The 26,624-nt window shown below is 39.5% G+C and overlaps 2 protein-coding genes across 6 annotated transcripts in view; both read right to left on the reverse strand.

The window, feature by feature from the left end:
- Positions 1–26,258, reverse strand: part of LOC115134459 (troponin I, fast skeletal muscle-like) — a 31,294-nt gene extending 5,036 nt beyond the window's left edge. The window contains exons 1-3 of one of the 4 annotated variants that reach the window (XM_029668453.2): positions 13,100–13,117; positions 12,877–12,912; positions 1,675–1,711 (exon numbers count right to left, since the gene is read on the reverse strand). In XM_029668453.2, the coding sequence (XP_029524313.1) occupies positions 1,675–1,682 (8 nt within the window). In that variant the 5' untranslated portion in view covers positions 1,683–1,711; positions 12,877–12,912; positions 13,100–13,117. Of the gene's footprint in view, positions 1–1,674; positions 1,712–11,855; positions 11,965–12,005; positions 12,074–12,876; positions 12,913–13,099; positions 13,118–26,213 lie in introns of those variants that run through there. The other 3 variants (XR_010464738.1, XM_029668454.2, XM_029668451.2) reach the window with 3 other exon arrangements.
- Positions 13,632–26,303, reverse strand: LOC115134460 (troponin I, fast skeletal muscle-like). Of its 2 annotated transcripts, none has more exons than XM_029668455.2 (7): positions 26,214–26,303; positions 20,666–20,692; positions 20,157–20,199; positions 19,889–20,017; positions 19,629–19,718; positions 14,100–14,276; positions 13,632–13,966 (listed from the first exon to the last, which is right to left on the reverse strand). In XM_029668455.2, exons 2-7 carry the CDS (start codon positions 20,671–20,673, stop codon positions 13,871–13,873), a joined length of 543 nt encoding a protein of 180 aa, XP_029524315.1. In that variant the 5' UTR covers positions 20,674–20,692; positions 26,214–26,303; the 3' UTR covers positions 13,632–13,870. The 2 variants fall into 2 exon arrangements, with proteins under 2 accessions (XP_029524315.1, XP_029524316.1); XM_029668456.2 differs by having other exon boundaries at positions 20,666–20,689; positions 26,214–26,292.
- Positions 26,304–26,624: the final 321 nt, after the last annotated feature.

Below are 26,624 nucleotides of genomic sequence, written 5' to 3' on the forward strand. Positions count from 1 at the left end.
GGGCACTGGTGAGGTCAAGATAAGTTTCTAACCATTAATAAAAAAAGGTAATTTTTTGATTTCCATGGATGCCCAAGATCCTGAAGATGATATCATAATAGAGTGAATACTATATTTCCACAATGAGCATCTCTCCTCTAATAGGAGGATATTACACAGATGAACACCAATATAAAGGTGATGTTAATATAATTCAAACAGGGCATACAATATACAGTTGGAGTTGAAAATGTACATACACTTAGGTTGGAGTCATTAAAACTAGTTGGTCAACCACACCATACATTTTTTGTAAACAAACTATAGTTTTGGCAAGTCGGTTAGGACATCTACTTTGTGCATGACACAAGTAATTTTTCCAACAATTGTTTACAGAAAGATTATTTCACTTATAATAATTTCACTCACTGTATCACAATTTCAGTGGGTCAGAAGTTCACATACACTAAGTTGAATGTGCCTTTAAACAGCTTGGAAAATTCCAGAAAATTATGTCATGACTAAATTACATAATTTGAGTCAATTGGAGGTGTACCTGTGGATGTCTCTGAAGGCCTACCTTCAAACTCAGTGCCTCTTTGCTTGACGTCATGGGAAAATCTAAAGAAATCAGCCAAGATCTAAGAAAAACAATTGTAGACCTCCACAAGTCTGGTTCATCCTTGGGAGCAATTTACAAACACCTGAAGGTACCACATTCATCTGTACAAACAATAGTACACAAGTATAAACACCAAGGGACCAAGCAGCCTTCATACCGCTCAGGAAGAAGACACTTCTGTCTCCTAGAGAAGAACGTACTTTGGTGCGAAAAGTGCAAAGCAATCGCATATTAACGGCAAAGGACCTTGTAAAGATGCTGGAGGAAACAGGTTCAAAAGTATCTATATCCACAGTAGAATGAGTCCTATATCAACATTACCTGAAAGGCCGCTCAGCAAGGAAGAAGCCACTGCTCCAAAAATGACCTAAAAAATCCATACTACGGTTTGCAACTGCACATGGGGACAAAGATCGTACTTATTGGAGAAATGTCCTCTGGTCTGATGAAACAAAAATAGAATTGTTTGGCCAAGATGACCATCATTATTTTTGGAGGAAAAAGGGGAGGCTTGTAAGCCGAAGAACACCATCCCAACCGTGAAGCAAGGGGGTGGCCATATCATTTTGTGTGGGTGCTTTGCTGCAGGAGGGACTCACAAAGCCCTGACCTCAGTAATTTAGAAAATGTGTGGGCAGAACTGAAGAAGTGTGTGCGAGCAAGGAGGCTTAGAAACCTGACTCAGTTACACCAGCTCTGCCAGGAGGAATGGGCCAAATGTTCACCCAACTTATTGTGGGAAGCTTGTGGAAGGATCCCCAAAACGTTTGACCCAAGTTGAACAATTTAAAGGCAATGCTACCAAATACTAATTGAGTGTATTAAACTTCTGACACACTGGGAATGTGATGAAAGAAATAAAAACTGAAATAAATCATTCTCTAAAATTATTCTGACATTTCACATTCTTAAAATAAAGCGGTGGTCCTAACTGACCTAAAACATGGAATTTGTATTAGGATTAAATGTCAGGACTTGAGAAAAACTGAGTTTAAATGTATTTGGCTAAGATGTATGTAAACTTCCGACTACAACTGTATATACTGATATCATAAAAACATATTGGAACTTACTCAGACATCTTGGACTCTTGTTTCTTTCCAAAGGGGTCTGAAGCAAACAATACAACAATGTAAAAAACTCACAGAATATACATTTCACTTGCAAATAATTTTGCACTGTTGACAACCTTTTCTTTAGTCGAATTGCATTTGAATACCAATAGCAATCTTTGACCAAAAATAATTGACTTCAATGAATGACATGTTTATCAAAAGTGTTGGAAAAACTTGTCAATAATCAACTGACTGGCTTTCTTGATGTTTTATAGTATTCTCTCTGGTATGCAATCTGGTTTCCCTTCAGGTAATGGATGTGTCACTCCAGCCTTAAAGGTCCTCAATGATGTCACAATTGCTCTTGATTCTAAGAAAAGTTGTGCTGCTATTTTTATAGACTTGGCCAAAACTTTTGATACTGAAGACCATTCCATTCGTGTGGGCCGGCTAAGGATTATTGGTGTCTTTGACCTGGTTTGCTAACTACCTTTCTCAAAGAGTGCAGTGTATAAAGCCTGCAGAAAATCTGCTGTCTCAGCCACTGCCTGTCACCAAGGGAGTACACCAAGGCTAAATCCCAGGCCACACGCCCTTCTCAATTTACATCAACAACATAGCTCAGGCAGTAGGCAGCTCTCTCATCCATTTATATGCAGATGATACAGTCTTATATTCAGCTGGTCCCTCCCCGGATTTTGTGTTAAATGCTCTACAACAAAGCTTTCTTAGTGTCCAAAAAACTTTCTCTACCCTTAACCTTGTTCTGAACAAGAAAGAAGAATGCCCCTCTCCCCACCGGTGTGATTACTACCTCTGAGGGTTTAGAGCTTGAGGTAGTCACCTCATACAAGTACTTGGGAGTATGGCTATATGGTACACTGACCTTCTCTCAGCACATATCAAATGTGCAAGTTAAAGTTAAATCTAGACGTGGTTTCCTCTATCGTAATCACTCCTCTTTCACCCCATCTGACAAACTAACCCTGATTCAGATGACAATCCTACCCATGCAAGATTACAGAGACATAATTTATTCATAATTTATTATATGCTGCATTAGTTTATGTGTCGGGGGGCTAGGGTCAGTTTGTTATATCTGGAGTACTTCTCCTGTCCTATTCGGTGTCCTGTGTGAATCTAAGTGTGCGTTCTCTAATTCTCTCCTTCTCTCTTTCTTTCTCTCTCTCGGAGGACCTGAGCCCTAGGACCATGCCCCAGGACTACCTGACATGATGACTCCTTGCTGTCCCCAGTCCACCTGGCCATGCTGCTCCAGTTTCAACTGGCCTGGGCCCTAGGACCATGTCCCAGGACTACATGATGACTCCTTGCTGTCCCCAGTCCACCTGGCCATGCTGCTGCTCCAGTTTCAACTGTTCTGCCTTACTATTATTCAACCATGCTGGTCATTTATGAACATTTGAACATCTTGGCCACGTTCTGTTATAATCTCCACCCGGCACAGCCAGAAGAGGACTGGCCACCCCACATATGCTCTCTCTAATTCTCTCTTTCTTTCTCTCTCTCTCGGAGGACCTGAGCCCTAGGACCGTGCCCCAGGACTACCTGACATGATGACTCCTTGCTGTCCCCAGTCCACCTGACTGTGCTGCTGCTCCAGTTTCAACTGTTCTGCCTTATTATTATTCGACCATGCTGGTCATTTATGAACATTTGAACATCTTGGTCATGTTCTGTTATAATCTCTACCCGGCACAGCCAGAAGAGGACTGGCCACCCCACATAGCCTGGTTCCTCTCTAGGTTTCTTCCTAGGTTTTGGCCTTTCTAGGGAGTTTTTCCTAGCCACCGTGCTTTTACACCTGCATTGTTTGCTGTTTGGGGTTTTAGGCTGGGTTTCTGTACAGCACTTTGAGATATCAGCTGATGTACGAAGGGCTATATAAATAAATTTGATTTGAAATTTGATTATAGATCGGCAGGTAAGGGTGCTCTCGAGCATTTAGATGTTCTTTACCATTCGGCCATCAGATTTGCCACCAATGCTCCTCATAGGACACATCACTGCACTCTATACTCCTCTTTAAACTGGTCATCTCTATATATCCGTCACAAGACCCACTGGTTGATGCTTATTTATAAAACCCTCTTAGGCCTCACTCTACCCTATCTAAGTAAATCAGCAGCCCTCATCCTCCACATACAACACAAGTTATGCCAGTCACATTCTGTTAAAGGTCCCCAAAGCACACACACCCCTGGGTCGCTTGTCTTTTCAGTTTGCGGCAGCTAGCGACTGGAACTAGCTGCAACAAGCACTCAAACTGGACAGTTTTATCTCAATCTCTTCACTCAAAGACTCAATCATGGAAACTCTTACTGACAGTTGTGGCTGCTTTGCGTGATGTATTTTTGTCTCTACCTTCTTGCCCTTTGTGCTGTTGTCTGTGCCCAATAATGTTTGTACCATGTTTTGTGCTGCTACCATGTTATGTTGCTACCATGTTGTTGTCATGCTATGTTGTCGTCTTAGGTGTCTGGTTAATGCTGGATCTGATTTGAATCTAGGCCTTAGTATTACAATTTAGCAGTAGATAGCAACAGATATAATTTCATAATACTGTTAATGTTGGTAATACAAATATATTTTCAGAGTTAATCAAAACAAGTACTACAAATGTAGATACATTTTGAAATAGGGGTACTTGCTGGGTCTCAGGATGCTTGACACTTTAAGAGATTTGTTCTATTAATAAGCTCTTGAAAATAACCTAAAGATTATGTTTAAAAAAACAGCTGCTAGGTTGACCCAGCATGAAAGTAAAAAATACCCAACCAATGGTAAAATTAACCAGTGTTTGGGTAATTTCAACAACCCAACATGTTGGGTTATTTCTGTCAAATATTTACCCAGCGCTGGTTTACCAAATAGCCCAAATTGGGTTGGTTTTAACCCAGCATTTTTTTATAGTGTATGTTCCGCGCTATTGTCCTTAATTAAGGGCATGGCTTTCTGATAGATTTTATTGACCACCCGTGAGAGACGTCATTCCTGTTCATCATGTTAAATTCACATACTGCACATTTTTTCACAAATTCTTCTATAATATTACAGTTATTTATTACATATTATAATAAAGTATACCACATTATTGCATAAGGTATACCACGTTATTGCATCCCAACAATTTACATAGGCTTTTACATTTACATTTAAGTCATTTAGCAGACGCTCTTATCCAGAGCGACTTAGGGAACTCATACACTTCTGTAAGCCTCTTTGAAGATACACAAATGTCAATGTTCAGTTGGTGGGATGTAATTCTTCCAACACACAAGAATATGTTTCTTTGCAAAGTAGAAATAGTTATCAGCAACCTTATCTTGTCTGAATCAAGCATGTAATTAACAAGGTAAAGGCTTGGGGATTGTACCATTCCGTATTTAATTCATCTGTCTGAGTAGCTGTATGAATAGAGTGCCAGAAATCCATTTGTTTATTGCACTGCCAAACAAATATCCTTTCTCGGCATTACATTTCAGGCAATTTGGTGAAGTGTCTGGGAACATACGATTCAACTAAACAGGAGTAAAATACAAGTTTAAGATGAATTTGTAGTTAGTTTCTTTAATATTGGGACTAGTAAGTGGGTAGTGGATCTTTTTACAGATCTCAAGCCATACCTCTAATCAAATTCCATGCCGAGGTCGTTTTCCCACACCCTTTGAAGAGGGACATAGGAGGATTCACGTTGTTTGTGTCACGCCCTGACCATAGAGAGACTTTTTTATTCTCTATTTTGGTTAGGTCGGGGTGTGACTAGGGGAGGGGGAGGGGGGGGGGGGGGGGGTGTTCCTATCTAGGTGTTTTATTTCAATGTTGCCCTGGCATGGTTCCCAATCAGAGGCAGCTGTTTATCGTTGTCTCTGATTGGGGATCATACATAGGCAGCCTTTTCTCACCTATTTGTTGTGGGATCTTGTTTTTGTGTTGATGCCTCTGAGCTCTACAGAATGTCACGTATCGTTTATTCTTTATTGTTTTGAGTTAGTGCATGTAGCACCTCTGACAGTACGGTTCGTTGTTTGTTTCCTTTTGTTTTGTAAGTTTCACACAAATAAAGATGTGGAACTCCGCGCACGCTGTGCCTTGGTCCGTCTCTCCACACAATCTTGACAGTTTGGATCATGTACAATAGCAAATATTCCTTTGATAGATATATATGCGGCTATTCATTCTTCAACTTCTGACAAGTGAAATCTCAACCTTTCCTTCTTTTACAAACATAAAGACAAGAGCTCTAATTTGAAGATACATGAAAAAACCTGTACCAGGGATGTTATATTCAGTACTGATTTCGTAAAAATTCTTCATATTAGATCCACTATCGAACAAGTCTGCAAACCTCCTAACATACAGTGCCTTGCAAAAGTATTCACCCCCCTTTGTCTTTTTTCCTAATTTGTTGCATTACAACCTGTAATTCGAATGGATTTTTATTTGGATTTCATGTAATGGGCATACACAAAATAGTCCAAATTGGTAAAATGAAAAAAATAACTTGTTTCAAAATATTTAAAAAAATGTAAACGGAAAAGTGGTGCTTGAATATGTTTTCACCCCCTTTGCTGTGAAGCCCCTAAATAAGATCTGGTGCAACCAATTACCTTCAGAAGTTACATAATTAGTCAAATAAAGTCCACCTGTGTGCAATCTAAATGTCACATGATCTGTCACACAATCTCAGTATATATACACTTGTTCTGAAAGGCCCTAGAGTCTACAACACCACTATGCAAGGGGCACCACCAAGCAAGCAGCACCATGAAGACCAAAGAGCTCTCCAAACAGTTCAGGGACACATCTGTGGACAAGTATAGATCAGGGTTGGGTTATAAAAAAATATCCAAAACTTTGAACATCCCATGGAGCACCATTCAATCCGTTATTATGAAATGGAAAGAATATGGCACCACAACAAACCTGCCAAGAGAGGGCCGCCCACCAAAACTCACAGACCAGGCAAGAAGGGCATTAATCAGAGAGGCAACAAAGACACCAAAGTTATACCCTGAAGGAGCTGCAAAGCTCCACAGCGGATATTGGAGTATCTTTCCTTAGGACTACTTTATGCCGTACACTCCACAGAGCTGGGCTTTATGGAAGAGTGGCCAGACAAAAAGCCATTGCTTAAAGAAACAAATAAACAAACACGTTTGGTGTTTACCAAAAGGCATGTGGGAGACTCCCCTGGTCAGATGAGACTAAAATGTAGCTTTTTGGCCATCAAGGAAAACACTGTGTCTGGCGCAAACCCAACAGCTCTCATCACCCGGAAACACAATCCCCACAGTAAAGCATGGTGGTGACAGCATGCTGTGGGGAAGTTTTTCATAGGCAGGGACTGGGAAACTGGTCAGATTTGAAGAATTGAATGATGGATGGCACTAAATACAGGGAAATTCTTGAGGGACGAAGGTTCACCTTCCAGTAGGACAATGACCCTAAGCATACTGCTAAAGCAACACTTGAGTGGTTTAAGGGGAAACATTTAAATGACTTGGAATGGCATAGTCAAAGCCCAGAACTCAGTTCAACTGAGAATCTGTGGTATGACTTAAAGATTGCTGTACACCAGCGGAACCCATTGTGAATATTTTCACAAGCCACTGTATAAGGCTGGTGGCACCTTACAATTGGGAAGGATGGGCTCGTGGTAATGGCTGGAGTGTAATGAGTGAAATGGTATCAAATACATCAAACATATGATTTCCATGGGTTTGATGCCATTCCAGTCGCTCTGTTAGAGACATTATTATGAGCTGTCCTCCCCTCAGCAGCATCAAATGCCTCATAAGACCCCACAATCATCAATTATGAAGGCCGACCTTTTAGAGACACATTGGTCAGCTCAGGGTTAGAAGAAATAGGAGCAGGTGTTTGAAATACCCAAGTGTTATCTACAGTCTGCCCATGCCATTAAGGCGTTGTACATAGTGAAAGTCTTACGGTTATCACAAATATCTTCAGAGGTAAAGAATAGCTAGATTGAGATTCAATCTGAACCCATAGCGAGTCCAGTCTGCCCAAAGTCCAGGACAGCAAATTTCAAGTTTGGACTGACCAATAGTAACGTTTGAATCGGGCAGACCCAGAACCCCCATAGACTCGGGTTTGACCAGAGTAGAGTACTTCATTCTGCCATATAAACATCCTGGTTATGTTTATCCATCCAATCATTGTCACTGGGAGAGTGGGGAAACTGATCAGGTCTTCTTTCATTTAGCTAATGAGGGGAGTGTTATATTCTTTAAACAGATTATTTCTCTCTGTGGTAACACTTATTCCCAGATATTTCAATCCATTTGGTTCCCAAGAGAAAGGGCAGACTAAACTCAACTCATCTGATAGCTGGCTATTTAAAAGAAAACATGCATTAGATTTGCTTTGTAGCCAGAGAATGTATCTAATTGGGCAAGAATATCAAAGATATGTGGAATAGAGTTCATTGGGTTAACAACATGCAATATCATATTATTTGCGTATAAAGATACTGTAGCTTAAGTTCCTGATGAGCAATAGTGGGAACTCTGATACTCTCATTGGAACGTATGGACTCTGCCAATGGTTCTACAGCCATCGAAGGAGGAGGGGAGACAGAGGACAGCCTTGCCCCCACTCAGTGGGAGTTGTTGTGACCTTAAACCGTTAGTGGAGACCATAGCTCTGGGACTGGTATACATCGATTTGACCCATTTCAAGAAATTAGCTAATGTATAACATTTTTGCAAAATAGAAAAGAGGAAATTCCTTAAACTGCCTTAATTTAGCTTGACACCAGGAAGAGTAGCTGCTGCTTTGGCATTCAACTCTGTCAAACACCTTCTCGGCATCTGATGACAACAGTATAGGAGTCTTATACTCATTTAAGTGGTCGATAACATCAAACAGTCCTGACTTTATCCAATAAATACCCTTTTTTATCCCGTTTGGTCGGGCTTAATAAGCGAGTGTAATAAGGACTCTAGTCGCCTGGCTATCAATTTAGTAATCACTTTATAATCCAAATTCAGCAAACTTCAAATGAAGAGCATTCTAATGGGTCTTTCCACTTTTAAGCAAGACAGTGATACAAGCTCTATTCATAGAACCAGGCAAAACTCTCTTATTACAAAAGTTGTCTATCATAGCCATAAATATAGGACATAGTTCTGGCCAGGACTGCTTGTAAAAATTGCTTGGGAAGCCATCTGGGCCTGGGGATTTATTAGCAGGCATGGACTTAATAGCTACTAACACTTCCTCATGTGTAAAACTAGAATTGCGAAGCAGCTGATCTGGTTCTGATAGTTTGGGGAGGAAAATGCCGTCCAAATATGATCGTAGTTCACTCAGGAACATTCAATGTCATCTTGGTACAGTTAGCAACTCCAGTGTATATTGGGCCTTGTGTTTTAGGATATTTATGGCTATGATAGACAACTTTTGTAATAAGGGAATTTTGCCTGATTCTATGAATAGAGCTTGTATCACTGTCTTGCTTAAAAGTGGAAAGACCCATTAGAATGCTCTTCATTTGAAGTTTGTTGAATTTTGATTATATTTCACCTTACAGTGAAATGCTTATTTACGAGCCCCTAACCGACAGTGCAGTTCCAAAAAAATACAGATAAGAATAAGAGATAAAAGTAACATGTAAATACAGAGGAGTAGTAACAAATAACAATATATACAGGGGGGTTCCGGTACAGAGTCAATGTGAGGGGGCACCGGTTAGTTGAGGTAGTATGTACATGTAGGTAGAGTTAATTAAAGTGACTATGCATAGATGACAACAAAGAGTGTCAGTGGTGTGGAGAGGGGAGGGTAATGTGAATAGTCTGGGTCGCTATTTGACTAGATGTTTAGTACTTTAGTACCTTATTGCAAACAGGATGCGTGTTTTGGAATATTCTGAAGAGGCTTCTATCTTTTCACTCTGACATTTAGGTTAGTATTGTGGAATAACTACAATGTTGTTGATCCATCCTCAGTTTTCTCCTATCACAGCCATTAAACTCCTTAACTGTTTTAAAGTCACTATTGGCCTCACGGTGAAATCCCTGAGAGCTTTCCTTCCTCTCCGGAAACGGAGTTAGGAAGGACGGCTCTATCTTTGTAGTGACTGGGTGTATTGATAAACCATCTAAAGTGTAATTAAAAACTTAACCATGGTCAAGAGGATATTCAATGTCTCTTTTTTTTTTTTACCCATCTACTAATAGGTGCTCTTCTTTGCAAGGCTTTGGCACATTTCCCAGGTCTTTGTGACTAAATCTGTGTTGGAAATTCACTACGTGACTGAAGCACCTTACATATAATTGTTTGTGTGGGGTACAGAGACGAGGTAGTCAATCAAAAATCATGTTAACTCTAAGGTTTCACACAGAGTGAGTCCATGCAACTTATTATGTGACTTGATAAGCGCATTTTTACTTCTGAACATACTGTATATAGGCTTGCCACAACAATGTGGTTGAATCCTTAATGACTCAAGACATTTTAGATTTTTATTTTCAATTAATAAAAATATGAAAATGAAAAACATAATTCCACTTTCACATTATGGGTGTGGTAAACCAGTGACACAAAATCTACATTTAATCCATTTTAAATGCAGGCTGTAACACAACAAAACGTGGAAAAAGTCAAGGGGTATGAATACTTTCTGAAGGCACTGTAGCTTTCTAAACAAATTGCTTGTGTAGGAGTCTGGTTTCCGAATGTCACATCAACAGTTCATATATCAAATAGCTGGCAATGTCCCCAAGAATTAGCTACACTTCATCAGACAGCGATGTTCTCCAGAATTGGAATCTGATTCCGGTCACGTCAGTCACAAAATTGGAAAGAATATGATACATGTAACATTATATTCCAGAGTATATGGAACTCAAACAAACCTATTAAATGAGATCACCATGTTTTACCCAGCAGTTTTTTCCCCCTGTTTGATTTCATTTTTCTACATGTATTCCAGGTTTAAATAATATACACTCCCCGACGTATTTGTTTGGCGAGTGAAGGTGACACTTTTCATTAGGCTCTATACTCAGGCATTTTGGTTTTTGATAATATGTTTGAGGTGAAAGTAGAGAATATCAACTTTTATTTTCATAGAAATGAATATGTCTAGTCCCCCCATTTGAAGGTGTCATAAGTATTTGGAGAAATTCACTTATAGTGTATTAAATGTAGTCAATGTGTATTATTTGGTAATATATTCCTAGCACACAATGTCTACATCAAGCCTGTGACTACAAACTTTTTGGATGCATTTGAAGTTTGTTTGGTTGAGTTTTGGATTTCGTTGTGCCCAATATAAATGCATTTTGGAGTAACTTTTATTGTCACTTTTAACAATATAAGTTGTTTCTGAACACTTCTACATTAGTGTGGATGCTACCATGATTACAGATAATCATAAATGAATAATGAATAATGATGATTGAGAAAGTTAAAAACATGCTAACTTTCTTGGTTATTGATAACGGTTACAGGTTAGTATTTTTGGGTGGGTATAATCTTTGTTCCCTTTAACTTTCTCACTCATCATTATTCACTATTTATTCATGATTATCCATATTCGTGGTAGCATCAACATTAATATAGAAGTGTTCAGAAACATCTTCTATTCTAATTTACAATAATCCTATTGGGCAAAACATAATCTGAAACACAACCAAAACAAACTGCAAATATATCCAAAAAGGTTGTAGAGAAACAAGCTTCATTGCATGCTCGGAATATGGGACCAAATACTAAACTTTTAACTACTTTAATACACTGTAAGTGAATTTGTTCAAATACTTATGAAAAAAACCTACATATTCAGTTGGGGGGGACTAGATACATAAAGTGCTTTTATTTCTAAATGATAAAATTTATATTTATGAAAATTCCCTCAAATGAAACATTGTACCTCAAATCCAAAATGCTGGAAAGTAGAGACACATTTTTAAAAATGTGCTTACAAATTCGAATTATTTATGGAGTGTATAATGCTGCATATGTTAGGAAGAGAAATTTGCTTGTTAGGGTCAATACTTCTTAATGCCCTCCACACATGGTAAATGTGGAATACTAATAGGACATGCTCAATATAAAATACATAGCTATCATGCCACCTTTCAATTAAAAAACAAAAACATTATAGCATCATTTTGCACATAGAGAGACACATGGTCTGATCTCACGTGTGCAGCTGATTGCAGGGTTTCCAAATAGAAAAAGTAGTGCTAATCCAGAACGGGAGAGCCGGTGGAGTTGCTGAAATCCTATCATGCTTAACCAAGCCGAGAACAGAGAGCAGACAGAGTCAGGATAGACAGGTGAGAGGTTCTCACCTATTAGAGAGAGCTGGCGATCAAGCAGGACACACGCTTGGGACTGGGACAGGCAACTGAAATGCTCTGGGGGTTTTAATGGGTTTCTATGATGGGTCAGCAAAACTCTGCATTTCTCTTTATGAAATTGGAACGGAGTCCCACTCCAGACCAATGGTTCAGCAAGCTGCTGAAACTCTAGCTACAACCTAACCTCCATGCATATAAATAACCAACCCTTCAAGATTGTTATTCTAGTTTTATTGCTTATTTATTTAAGCTTTGATGAGTTGCAAATTTACAGTGCAGATCGGATAGTTCAACTCTACATCTTTGTACAATCTTGATGAAGAGATCAGCATTGGCCTAATATTAAACAACTCTTTCTGAGAATATAATATGCATGTGAACTGACACAACTGACAGAGTGGCGGGGAGCCTAACGGTTAAGAGTATTGGGCCAGTAACTACAAGGTTGCTGGGTCGAATCCTCACGCTGACTAGGCGAGATAAAAAATGATGTAGATTTTCCCTTGAGCAGTTAACGCTAATTGCTCCTGTAAATCGCTCTGGATAACAGCGTCTGCTAAATGTAAAACATATTTATGTGATTTTTTAAAATTGATTTAACCTTTGTTTAACTAGGCAAGTCAGTTAAGAACACATTCTTATTTACAATGATGGCATAGGAACAGTGTGTTAACTGCCTCGTTCAGGGGCAGAACAGCAGGTTTATACCGTGTCAGCTCAGGGATTTGATCTAGCAACCTTTTGGTTACTGGCTCGAAGTTCTAACCACTAGGCTACCTGCCGCCCCAAACGATGATGGTGAGATGGTGGGAGACGTGATGGTTGGAGAATAAATAAATATCCTCAATATATAGACACTTACCACTGAAGACTCCATCTGATGTTTAAGTGACTGTTTCTGTTGAGAAATTACAGTAAATGGCAACGTAGACGGGAAAGATCATTTGAAACAATTTAACTCTGATGTTGAAAACATAAAATTGCTTAGTCAATGTGTTACTTTTAAAACAATTCAATAATGGACTACTAATATACTTGATAACTTTGTGATGCAACAAAAAATAAAAACGAAGAAAGAAACTCACCTTATTTTCAGTTGCCCTAGTGGTAAAAAACAACAACATAATTAGGTATTAGAATATGCAGAATAGCAGGATCTCTATGGGGAAAAACTACAAAGACCTCAAAAAGTAGAAACTGGTACAGAATGCAACAGAAAAAAGCTGTGCCCAACTTTTCAAGCTCTTAAAATACATACAAAATCTCTAAAACGAACCTCATGATTTTACTTAACATGTCTTCGGAAGTGATCTTAATCCAACAGTAAATGAATAACAATCCAAATACCGTTATTTAACATGGCAGAAAGCATTGATTTCAAAACCTCTAGAAACTTGTTACATGTTGCTCCATTTAGACTCAATTAAGATGAGTATCAACTATAGCAGTGGTTTGCATGTTTGAAAGAGAGATGGGCAGCTCAGCACTCTAGTGTAGAACATTACCAAGGGTCCACCCTATACTGTAATAGTACATGGTAGTGGTTCCGAGATATAGCATTTTGGTTCTCTTAGTGTATCAGCATGACAAAATATAAATTACACAAACTAAGAAAGATTTCCTTTAAAGGCAATTTATTAGAAAAGTTGTACACTTTTACCTCTACTCCAGTAAACCAACTGTCAAACAATTACACACATCTTGTTTCTGTTACCTTCTGTTTCTTTCTGTCTTCAAAAGAAACAAAGATGTATTACATAGTTATGATATTAGTTGTAATGCATATCAGTATGTGGTTGACAGCTAGACATTACAGGAGAGTAGTCAGCCACATCACACAAACACATCCCAATGATCTAAGAATCTCCCTGAAACATCTTCTTCCTGCCGTCCATGCCAGCCTTGTCGTCAATGTTCTTACGCCAGTCACCAACGTCACGCAAATCCTTATCCTGTGATGATAGAAAGGGTGAGAAGACATTGAAGGGTGGAATGTTAAGGCCTAAAGTTCATTCAACATTGACAATGTCTCCCGATGCGATATCTCTGTAATATATTGTGTTAGCCTAATGGACAGATACTCACCTCTTTCTTCTCGTCTTTCTTCACTTGTTTGAGGTTGGATCTCAGATCCATGGTCACCTTGTGCTTGGAGCCCAGCAGAGCCTGGAGCATAGCATCAGCAGACATACGCACTTTCTTCAGGGCTGGCTTCTTGAACTTGCCCCTCATGTCAACGATTTTTATGTTTAGGTCTATAACCTGGTGGGTGGAATTTTTATACAGGAAAATCAGTGATTCAGGAGGGCTCGACGGAGGAAACATATGCAAAGTTTGGACACACCTACTCATTGCAGGGTTTGTCTTTATTTTCACTATTTTCTACATTGTAGAATAATAGTTCAGACATCAAAACTATGAAATTACACATATGGAATTATGTAGTAACCAATATATTTTATATTTCAGATTCTTCAAAGTAGCAACCGTTTGTCGTGATGACTGCTTTCTGCAGTGATACGCCATCCCATCCGGTTTGAGCTTAGTGAAACTATAATTTATTTTTCAACAGGACAATGACCCAACACACCTCCAGGCTGTGTAAGGGCTATTTGACCAAGAAGGAGAGTGATGAAGTTCTGCATCAGATGATCTGGCCTCCACAATCACCAGACCTCAACCTAATTAAGATGGTTTGGGATGAGTTGGCCCACAGAGGGAAGGAAAAGCAGCCAACAAGTGCTCAGCATATGTGAGAACTACTTCGAAACTTTTGGAAAAGAATTCCAGGTGAAGCTGGTTGAGAGAATGCCAAGAGTGTGCAAAGTTGTCATCTAGGCTGGTGGTTGGAGCGTTGGACTAGTAAATGAAAGGTTGCAAGATCAAATCCCTGAGCTGACAAGGTAAAACTCTGTTGTTCTGCCCCTTAACAAGGCAGTTAACCCACTGTTCCTAGGCCGTCATTGAAGATAAGAATTTGTTCTTAACTGACTTGCCTAGGCTAAAGGTGGCTACTTAGAAGACTCTAAAATATAATTAGATTTGTTTAACACTTTTTATATTACTACATGATTCCATGTGCTATTTCATGGTTTTGATGTCTTCAATATTATTATGCAATGTAGGAAAGTCAAAATAAAGAAAAAACCTTGAATGAGTAGGTGTGTCCAAACTATTGACTGTTACTGTATATACAGTATACACAGTACATTCAAGGAGTGTAGATGACGGGGAGTAGACAGGACAAAAAAATGATTTTTAAGCCTTGAGAGACAAGCCTTGAGAGACAAGACAAAAAATGTAAGTGCCTTTGAACGGGCTATGGTAGTTGATGCCAGGCGCTCCGGTTTGAGTGTGTAAAGAACTGCAACGCTGGCAGGTTTTTCATGCTTAACAATTTTCCATGTGTATCAAGGATGGTCCAACACCCAAAGGACATCCAGCCAACTTGGCACAACTGTGGGAAGCATTGGAGTCAACATCTGCCAGCATCCCTGTGGAACGCTTTCGACACCTTGTAGAGTCCATGGCCAGACGAATTGAGACTTTTCTGAGGGCAAAAGGGGATGCAATACTAGGAAGGTGTTCCTAATGTTTGTAGACTCATATATACAGTGGGGCAAAAAAGTCAGCCACCAATTGTGCAAGTTCTCCCACTTAAAAAGATGAGAGAGGCCTGTAATTTTCATCATAGGTACACTTCAACTATGACAGACAAAATGAGAAAAAAATCCAGAAAATCACATTGTAGGATTTTTAATGAATTTATTTGCAAATTATGGTGGAAAATAAGTTTTTGGTCAATAACAAAAGTTTATCTCAATACTTTGTTATATACCCTTTGTTGGCAATGACAAAGGTCAAAGGTTTTCTGTAAGTCTTCAAGGTTTTCACACACTGTTGCTGGTATTTTGGCCCATTCCTCCATGCAGATCTCCTCTAGAGCAGTGATGTTTTGGGGCTGTTGCTGGGCAACACGGACTTTCAACTCCCTCCAAAGATTTTCTATGGGGTTGAGATCTGGAGACTGGCTAGGCCACTCCAGGACCTTGAAATGCTTCTTACGAAGCCACTCCTTCGTTGCCCGGGCGGTGTGTTTGGGATCATTGTCATGCTGAAAGACCCAGCCACGTTTCATCTTCAATGCCCTTGCTGATGGAAGGAGGTTTTCACTCAAAATCTCACGATACATGGCCCCATTCATTATTTCCTTTACATGGGTCAGTCGTCCTGGTCCCTTTACAGAAAAACAGCCCCAAAGAATGATGTTTCCACCCCCATGCTTCACAGTAGGTATGGTGTTCTTTGGATGCAACTCAGCATTCTTTGTCCTCCAAACACGACAAGTTGAGTTTTTACCAAAAAGTTCTATTTTGGTTTCATTTGACCATATGACATTCTCCCAATCTTCTTCTGGATCATCCAAATGCTCTCTAGCAAACTTCAGACGGGCCTGGACATGTACTGGCTTAAGCAGGGAGACACGTCTGGCACTGCAGGATTTGAGTTCCTGGCGGCGTAGTGTTTTACTGATGGTAGGCTTTGTTACTTTGGTCCCAGCTCTCTGCAGGTCATTCACTAGGTCCCCCCGTGTGGTTCTGGGATTTTTGCTCACCGTTCTTGTGATCATTTTGACCCACGGGGTGAGATCTTGCGTGGAGCCCCAGATCGAGGGAGATTATCAGTGGTCTTGTATGTCTTCCATTTCCTAATAATTGCTCCCACAGTTGATTTCTTCAAACCAAGCTGCTTACGTATTGCAGATTCAGTCTTCCCAGCCTGGTGCAGGGCTACAATTTTGTTTCTGGTGTCCTTTGACAGCTCTTTGGTCTTGGCCATAGTGGAGTTTGGAGTGTGACTGTTTGAGGTTGTGAACAGGTGTCTTTTATACTGATAACAAGTTCAAACAGGTGCCATTAATACAGGTAACGAGTGGAGGACAGAGGAGCCTCTTAAAGAAGAAGTTACAGGTCTGTGAGAGCAGGACATCTTGCTTGTTTGTAGGTGATCAAATACTTATCTTCCACCATAATTTGCAAATAAATTCATTACAAATCCTACAATGTGATTTTCTGGATTTTTTTTCCTCATTTTGTCTGTCATAGTTGAAGTGTACCTATGAAGAAAATTACAGGCCTCTCACATCTTTTGAAGTGGGAGAACTTGCACAATTGGTGGCTGACTAAATACTTTTTTGCCCCACTGTATACACACACACACACACACACACACACACACACACACACACACACACACACACACACACACTTGAAGTCAGAAGTTTACATACACTTAGGAGTCATTAAAGCTCGTTTTTCAACCACTCCACACATTTCTTGCTAACAAAGTATAGTTTTGGCTAGTCGGTTAGAACATCTACTTTGTGCATGCCACAAGTAATTTTTCCAACAATTGTTTACAGAAAGATTATTTAACCTATAATTCACTGTATCACAATTCTAGTGGGTCAGAAGTTGACATACACTAAGTTGACTGTGCCTTTAAACAGCTTGGAAAATTCCAGAAAATGATGGCATGGCTTTAGAAGCTCCTGAAAGGCTAATTGACATAATTTGAGTCAATTGGAGTTGTACCTGTGGATGTATTCCAAGGTCTACCTTCAAACTCAGTGCCTCTTTTCTTGACATCATGGGAAAATAAATCTAAAGAAATCAGCCAAGACCCCAGAAAATAAATTGTAGACCTCTACAAGTCTGGTTCATCATTGGGAGCAATTTCCAAATGCCTCAAGGTACCACGTTCATCTGTACAAACAATGGTATGCAAGTATAAACACCATGGGACCAAGCAGCCGTCATACCGCTCAGTACGGAGGAGCATTCTGTCTCCTAGAGATGAACGTACTTTGGTGCAAAAATGGCAAATAAATCCCAGAACAACAGTAAAGGACCTTGTGAAGATGCTGGGGGAAACACGTACAAAATAATCAAAATATCAACATTAAAACGAGTCATATATCGACATAACCTGAAAGGCCGCTCAGCAAGGAAGAAGCCACTGCACCAAAACTGCCATAAAAAAGGCAGACTATGGTTTGCAATGCACATGGGGACAAAGATCGTACTTTTGGAGAAATGTCCTCTGGTCTGATGAAACAAAATAGAATTGTTTGACCATAATAACCATTGTTATGTTTAGAGGAAAAAGGGGGATGCTTGCAAGGTGAAGAACACCATCCCAACCATGAAGCACGGGGGTGGCAGCATCATGTAGTGGGGGTGCTTTGCTGCAGTAGGGACTGGTGCACTTCACAAAATAGATGGCATCATGAGAGAGGAAAATGATGTGGATATTTTGAAGCAACATCTCAAAACATCAGTCAGGATGTTAAAGCTTGGTTGCAAATGAGTCTTCCTTATGGACAGTGATCCCAAGCATACTTCCACGGATTTGATTTGATTTGATTTATTGGAGTGGCCATCACAAAGCCCTGACCTCGTTCTATAGAAAATGTGTGGGCAGAACTGAAAAAGCGTGTGTGAGCAAGGAGGCCTAAAAACCTGACTCAGTTACACCAGCTCTGTCAGGAGGAATGGGCCAAAATTCACCCAACTTATTGTGGGAAGCTTGTGGAAGGCTACCCAAACCTTTGACCCAAGTGAAACAATTTAAAGGCAATGCTACCAAATACTAATTGAGTGTATGTAAACTTCTGACCCACTGGGAATGTGATGATAGTAATAAAAGCTGAAATCATTCTCTCTACTATTATTCTGACTTTTCACATTCTTAAAATAAAATTGCAACCTTAACTGACCTAAAACAGGGAATATTTACTAGAATATAGCTCAATATTTTAATATATTTCATACAGTCATTATTGCTCATCTTTATCAAAGGTGTCAATCATTTTTAACCCCACTGTAAGGTGGGGTCCAACACAACATCTCATTGAGTACCACTCTTCATATTTTCAAGTATGGTGGTGGCTGCATCATGTATAGGTATGCTTGTCATTGGCAAGTACTAAGGAGTTTTTTTAACATAAAACATAAATGGAAAAGAGCTAACCAGAGGCAAAACCCTAGAGGAAAACCTGGTTCAGTCTCCTTTCCAACAGACACAGACAAATTCACTTTTCAGCAAGACAATAAGCTAAACCACAAGGCCAAATTAACACTTGAGTTCCTTACTAAGACAACTTTGAATGTTCCTGAATGGCCTAGTAATAGTTTTGACTTAAAATGGCAAGACTTGAAAATGGTTGTCTAGCAATGATCAACAACCAACTTGATACAGCTTGAAGAATTAAAAAAATTAAATAATGTGCTATTGTACAATCCAGGTTTGGTAAACTCTCAGAGACTTACAAAGAAAGACTCACAGCTGTAATTGCTGCCAAAGGTGATTCTAATGTGTGTGTACTTATGTTAATTATATATTAGTGTGTTTTATGTTTATTTGTCATTTTTTTAATGTTAGAATTTTTCTTCCACTTTGACATTACAGTGTATTATGTGTAGATCATAGACCAAAACATGACAATTAAATCCATTTTAATCTGTTAAAATGTTTGTTGGAGTGTGAATACTTTGAAGGCACTGTAAATATATTTACATTGAAACATAAATCAATTAAAAGAGGGTTGCTTACCTCATTGCAAACCATGACTGCTTTGTATTCTAAGTTGTATCTCTCCTCATCAATCACATTAATTTTGTCGTACATCTTTGTGCAAAGGTCCTAATGAAAGAATACAACAAAGAAAAATGTTACCACCAGCATATAATACCTAATTTTATGCCTTAACCTCCTTGGTACAGCTGAACCTGATAGAAGCACCTCATACAGCACACTGTATCAAGCAGGTATGATATGTTTTCAAAATATCTGTGAATATCTGAATATCATACCACCAAATCATCCTTGGAGTGGGGAATCTCCAGAAGAGGGCAGTTCTCGTCCATGTATCTCTCCCGCTCTTTAACTTTCTCTAATGCTTCAGCTTCGAGCAAATCCTTAGCAACTGCCAGCATACAACTCTGGAGACAAATTTATGACAACTTATATTTTGACAGTTGATAAGACGATTGATATCTCCCTTTGGTTTACTACTTTATAAAAAAGTTTTATTACATAAAAAACAAAACATTAAAGGAAGGGCTGAGTGGGATTCCTTACCTTCAGAGTATGCTTACGGCTTGAGGACACATTGCCTTTCTTGCTATTGGACAAAGGAGAGAAAGTCAGGTTTAGTAACACTCCAAACCAACTCATATTAAATCATAATCCAATTCTGAATGATGTCTCTGCACAATTTTATTTTTTAAAGTGTTCCACTGTCCATACGTTCATACTTTTGTTGTTGCTATAAAAAGCATCATTCAAACATGGATTTACGACACAGTGGACACATGTTTTATTTATTTGGTGCAGAGACTATTCAGAATGGGATTCTGATTTAATATGAGTTGGTTTGGACCGTTTTCCAACTTGCTTTAGACACATTTTCATAATGCATTGTAGTCAATGGCAAAATGTGACAACCAATTTTCTCTGTAAGGAAACAAGATATAAAACAATGGTTTGGGGGATCAACTACGAGCCCAGAGAGTGAAAATAAGGCCATGTAAAAATGAGTGAGCGACCCCTTTGAAACACAACATGCAAACGAATTGGCATATACTTACTCAGCCATCTTAAGTGTTTGGTGTCTTCTATTCCAAAAAATGAAAAACAATAATTATTATGAAATGTGTACTTAAAAACAGCCAACATTTTACCAACAATACTTGTATATACTCCATCAGCTATAAAAAAAAAAAAATTTTAAACTATACCAATACGATTACTGATACAACTATATACAGTTCCTGTCAAAGTTTGAACACACATACTTATTCCAGGGTTGTTCTTAATTTTTACTATTTCCTATATTGTAGAATACTAGTGAATACATCAAAACTAGGAAATAACACATATGGAATCATGTAGTAACCAAAAAAAGATTCTTCAAAGTAGCCACCCTTTGCCTTGATGACAGCTTTGCACACTACTGGCATTATCACAACCAGCTTCATGAGGTAGGCACCTGGAAACATTTCAATTAGCACGTGTGCCTTCTTAAAAGTTAATTTGTGGAATTTCTTATTAATGCATTTGAGCCAATCAGTTGTATTGTGACAATTTATTTAGCTAGGCAAGTCAGTTGAGAACAAATGTTTTTTTCAATCATGGCCTAGTAACAGTGGGTTAACTGCCTTGTTCAGGGGTAGAAGGACAGATATTTACCTTGCCAGCTCGGGATCCAATCTTGCAACCTTTCGGTTACTAGTCCAACACTCTAACCACAAGGCTACATGCTGCCCTGGGGTGGTATACTGAAGATAGCCCTATTTGGTAAAAGACAAAGTCCATATTATGGCAAGAACAGATGACTCAATCTCAATCGCACTCCACACTGCCCTTTCCCACCTGGACAAAATTAACACCTATGTGAGAATGCTGTTCATTGACTACAGCTCAGCGTTCAACACCATAGTGCCCATGAAGCTCATCACTAAGCTAAGGACCACAGGACTAAACACCTCCCTCTACAACTGGATCCTGGACTTCCTGATGGGCTGCCCTCAGGTGGAAAGGGTAGGCAACAACATGTCTGCCACGCTGATCCTGAACACTGGGGCCTCTCAGGGGTGTGGACTTAGTCCCCTCCTGTACACCCGGTTCACCTATGACTGTGTAGCCAAACACAAATCCAACATCATCATTAGGTTTGCTGATGACACAACACTGGTAGGCCTGATCACCAACTATGATGAGACAGCCTATAGGGAGGAGGTCAGAGAACTGGCAGTGTGGTGCCAGGACAACAACCTCTCCCTCAATGTGAGCAAGACGAAGAAGCTGATCGTGTACTACAGGAACAGGCCCCCATTAACATCAACGGGGCTTTAGTAGAGCAGGTAGAACGTTTCAAGTTCCTTGGTCTCCACATCACCAACGATCTATCATGGTCCAAACACACCAAGCCAGTCGTGACGAGCGGACTGTTTTATCTGCTACAGCACGGAAAGCGGTACCGGAGCACCAAGTCTAGGACCAAAATGCTCCTTAACAGCTTCTACCGCCAAGCCATAAGACTGCTGAACAATTAATCAAATGGTCACTGGACTATTACATTGACCCCCCCACCATTTGTTTTGTACACTGCTGCTACTTGCTGTTATTATCTATGCATAGTCACTTCACCCCTTCCTACATGTACAAATTACCTCTAACCTGTACCTCCTCACACTGACCCGGTACCGGTACCCCCTGTATATAGCCTTTTTATTGGTATATTATTGTGTTACTTTTTATATATTTTATTACTTTAGTTAATTTGGTAAATATTTTATTAAATCTTCTTGAACTGCATTGTTGGTTAAGGGCCTGTAAGTAAGCATTTCACGGTAAGGTCTACACTTCTTGTAAAGTTTTATTTGATTTGAAATAAGCAAAGAGAAACGAACGCCCATCATTACTTTAAGACATGAAGGTCAGTCAATCCGGAACATTTCAAAAACCATCAAGCGCTATGATGAAACTGGCTCTCATGAGGACCGCCACAGGAAAGGAAGACCCAGAGTTACCTCTGCTGCAGAGGATAAGTTCATTACAGTTAATTGCACATCAGATTGCAGCCCAAATAAATGCTTCATGGAGTTCAAGTAACAGACACATCAACATCAACTGTTCATAGACAACAGTGCGAATCAGGCCTTCATGGTCGAATTGCTGGAAAGCAACCACGACTAAAGGACACCAACCAATAAGAAGAAGAGACTTGCTTGGGCCAAGAAACACAAGCAATAGAGATTAGACTGGTGGAAATCTGTCCTTTGGTCTAAATTTGAGATTTTTGGTTCCAACCGCATTTGTCTTTGTGAGACGCAGCGGAGTCGGTGAACGGACGATCTCCACATGTGTGGTTCCCAACGTGTCACTTTGCTGGTGACACTGTCAGTAATTGATTTACAATTCAAGGCACATTTAACCAGCATGTCTACCACAGCATTCTGCAGTGACACGCCATCCCATCTGGTTTGCGCTTAGTGGGACTATCATTTATTTATCAACAGGACAATGACCCAAAACACCCCTTCACACTGTGTAAGGGCTATATGACCAAGAAGGAGAGTGATCGAGTGCTGCATCAGATGACCTGGCCTCCACAATCACCCGATCTCAACCCAGTTGAGATGGTTTGGGATGAGTTGAACCATAGAGTGAAGGAAATGCAGCCAACATGTGTTCAGCATATGTGGGAACTCCTTCAAGAGCATTCCTCATGAAGCTGGTTGAGAGAATGCAAAGCTGTCATCAAGGCAAAAGGTGGCTACGTTTCTCTTTGCTTATTATAGCTGTTCTTCCCATAATATTGATTTGGTCTTTTACCAAATATGGCTGTCTTCTATATACCACCCCTACCTTGTCACAAACAACTGATTGGCTCAAACGCATTAAGAAGGAAAGACATTCCAAGGCACACCTGTTAATTGAAATGAATTCCGGGTGACTATCTCATGAAGCTGGTTGAGAGATTACCAAGAGTGTGCAAAGATGTCATCAAGGAAAAAGAGTGGCTACTTTGAAGAATCTAAAATACCAAATATATTTTAATTTGCTAAACACTTGCGGTTACTTTCTGTTTCCATATGTGTTATTTCATAGTTTTGATGTCTTCACTATTATTCTACAATGTAGAAAATAGTTAGCATGAAGAAAAGCCCTGGAATGAGTAGGTGTGTCCAAAGTTTGACTGGTACTGTAGGTTTAGATAAATTGAGAATGTTAGACAGGTCAATACAAAACAGTTTCACTTTATTCAAGCACGTGGAATAACAACACTCTAGATTGTTTCTAATTTGTGTTATTGAGTCTGTCCCTTCTTATAATTGTCCCCACTCTCCCATACTTCCAACAGGGGCCATGCAGCCAGAAAGACTTTGTAATGGAGACAAGTAATTAGAATACATTCTGAATCCCTTAAACTCAGCCGACTCAATCTTTGGTCTGGGCTCAGGGTGTCCCCGGAGATGGGAACGTTATCTTGAGTTGAGTGATCTAAATTGGTCCTAGATCTTGTCTTAAGTGGCTCTACTTTATGGCAGACTTGTCTCCGAGAGGTCACAGTAAGCCAACACGACAGCTGGTGGTGCCTTCTAGAACATCCCTTAGATGACCAAGACGTTAGGCCACGTTAGGCCAAATATAACTGCTTTTGCTCTATCAGGTCTGTTCAGTGCACTAACTCAACTGTCTCCACTCTTCATGATTTCATACACTGAATAGATGTATTGTCAAAATAAGTTTATAAGCATCTCTTTTTCTTTCGAGGGTATTTATTGTTCAGATTCAAATTGAGATTAGTTTACTGTGTAATAAACCAGAGCCATGAATGTCTCATAATGCTATTTAAAGGAGTAGAGTTCTCAAAAACTACAGTCCTAGACAGTACATTTCAGACCTGCAGAAGAGAAGGTACTTCACAGAGCTGCACAGTACTTTTAAAAGTGGAATAGTATCACTCCGGCTTCAATAAGCTCAATGACACAGGCATAGAGGTATACAGCAACCCTTGTGTGCTGACATGTCAGCTGTTCAACTTGCCGTGGTATGAGGTCATCTATTGACAAAAGTGTATCCTCACTATGCCCATGAACTCCAGTACAGTAACTCAAGTGCTTTGGTCATATCGAAAATCAAAACGCAGGACGTTCTTGCCGCTCTGAAAATGCAGTGGAGCCAATACTGTGAATTAGGTTATACACTGGGTGCACAAAACATTAGGAACACCTGCTCTTTCCATGACAGACTGACCAGGTGAATCCAGGTGAAAGTTAGGATCCCTTATTGATGTCACTTGTTAAATCCACTTCAATCAGTGTAGATGGAGTGGAGACAGGTTGAAGAAGGATTTCTGAGACATGGATTGTGTGTGTGCCATTCAGAGGGTGAATGGGCAAGCCTTTGAAATGGGGTGTGGTAGGTGCCAGGTACACCGGTTTGAGTTTGTCAAGAACTGCACCACTGTTGGGTTTTTCACACTCAACAATTTCCTGTGTATATCAAAAATGGTCCACCACCCAAAGGACATCCAGCCAACTTGATACAACTGTAGGAATCATTGGAGTCAACTTGAGCCAACATCCCTGTGGAATGCTTTCGACACCTTGTAAAGTCCATCCCCCAACAAATTGAGGCTGTACTGAGGGCAAAAGTGGCGCAACTCAATATTAGGAAAGTGTTCCTAATATTTAGTACACTCAGTGTATGTTCAGATGGCGAATTAGGCGATGTATCAGAGATGTCTACGATGTTGTAACAGGCTGTTTAGTTATCTCCAAAATATGTTGACAGGAAGGAAAACATTTGTAGATCACTTTCAGATTCATGTCTTGTGGTGGTGTACCCTTTCAGCATGTCAAGTCATCAGTCCATATATCAATCATTTACCACCCCATGGATAATTATACAGTTGATGTCTGCTCACTAAAACATATTTAATACACTACTGGAACCTGAGAAAGTTTTCTTTATGCAAATACTACCATTGAAATGTTACACATTAAGATCCATCAACAACATAAATCAAGAAATACTGCACAAAACAACTGAAATATCAAATGTATTGAAATAAACTAAGTAATTAAGAAATTGTTGTTTCCTCTTTAAAACACTGATGTCAATATTTTATCATTTATATTTGAGTAATTTGAACATGGATCATTTTTATTGCAATTCAGCCGACTACGAAAATATGTATTAGTGTAATATATTACATATGTTTAAATAGGAATAAAATGTAATAGACAGAGAGCATTACCATGTGAAGCAATGACCAAAAACCTTAATTTATGATTATAGGAAATAAATCAATATTTCCAAAACATTCTAACACTCTTGGACACTCTAACACTCAATGTTAATAGCCAATAAAAAAAGAGTAATCACATTCAAATACAATTCCAATGCACAATACAATTCTCAAACATTTCACATATTCAAATGCATTTCACACGCTAAAATATTTTTTTCCTCAACCAACAGGCATATCACTATAATACTACAAGTACTCATGAATAAGTTTGCGGAAAGGCGTCATGCTACTATATAGTAATTAAGACACTATTCCTCTGGATAGGGTCTAACTAGATAGAAGCACAGAACAGAGACAGACTGGATGGTTCTCACCTTGGAACTGAGGAGAGCGGCACAGGCTTGTTAAGGGATGTCCAACTGACTGACTGACTGCAGGCAGCTCAAGTGTTAAGAAGGTATATATTGCATTCTCTGATCACTCTCTATAATCCTACATTCTCATTATGGAAGCGGATTACAGACCAAACCAATGGGCTGACAAGGTCATGAAATACAGTACAGTGTTTCCCTGTTCGCTCCCCTCCCCAGCGTCTCCATTATAAATAACCCGTCCTTCAAGATTGTTGTTCTTATTTCATTATATTTTATTTAGCATATGCCATCACCCATAAGAAGCAGAGAGGGGTAGAACTTTAAAGGCCACTCACATCAACAGTAATAGAGAATGCTGTAATTCACACACATGCAGTATGTTCAGAACACCAGACGTGCAACTGTCTGGCA

Source organism: Oncorhynchus nerka, linkage group LG9a (genome assembly GCF_034236695.1).
Source record: "Oncorhynchus nerka isolate Pitt River linkage group LG9a, Oner_Uvic_2.0, whole genome shotgun sequence".
Taxonomy (NCBI): domain Eukaryota; kingdom Metazoa; phylum Chordata; class Actinopteri; order Salmoniformes; family Salmonidae; genus Oncorhynchus; species Oncorhynchus nerka.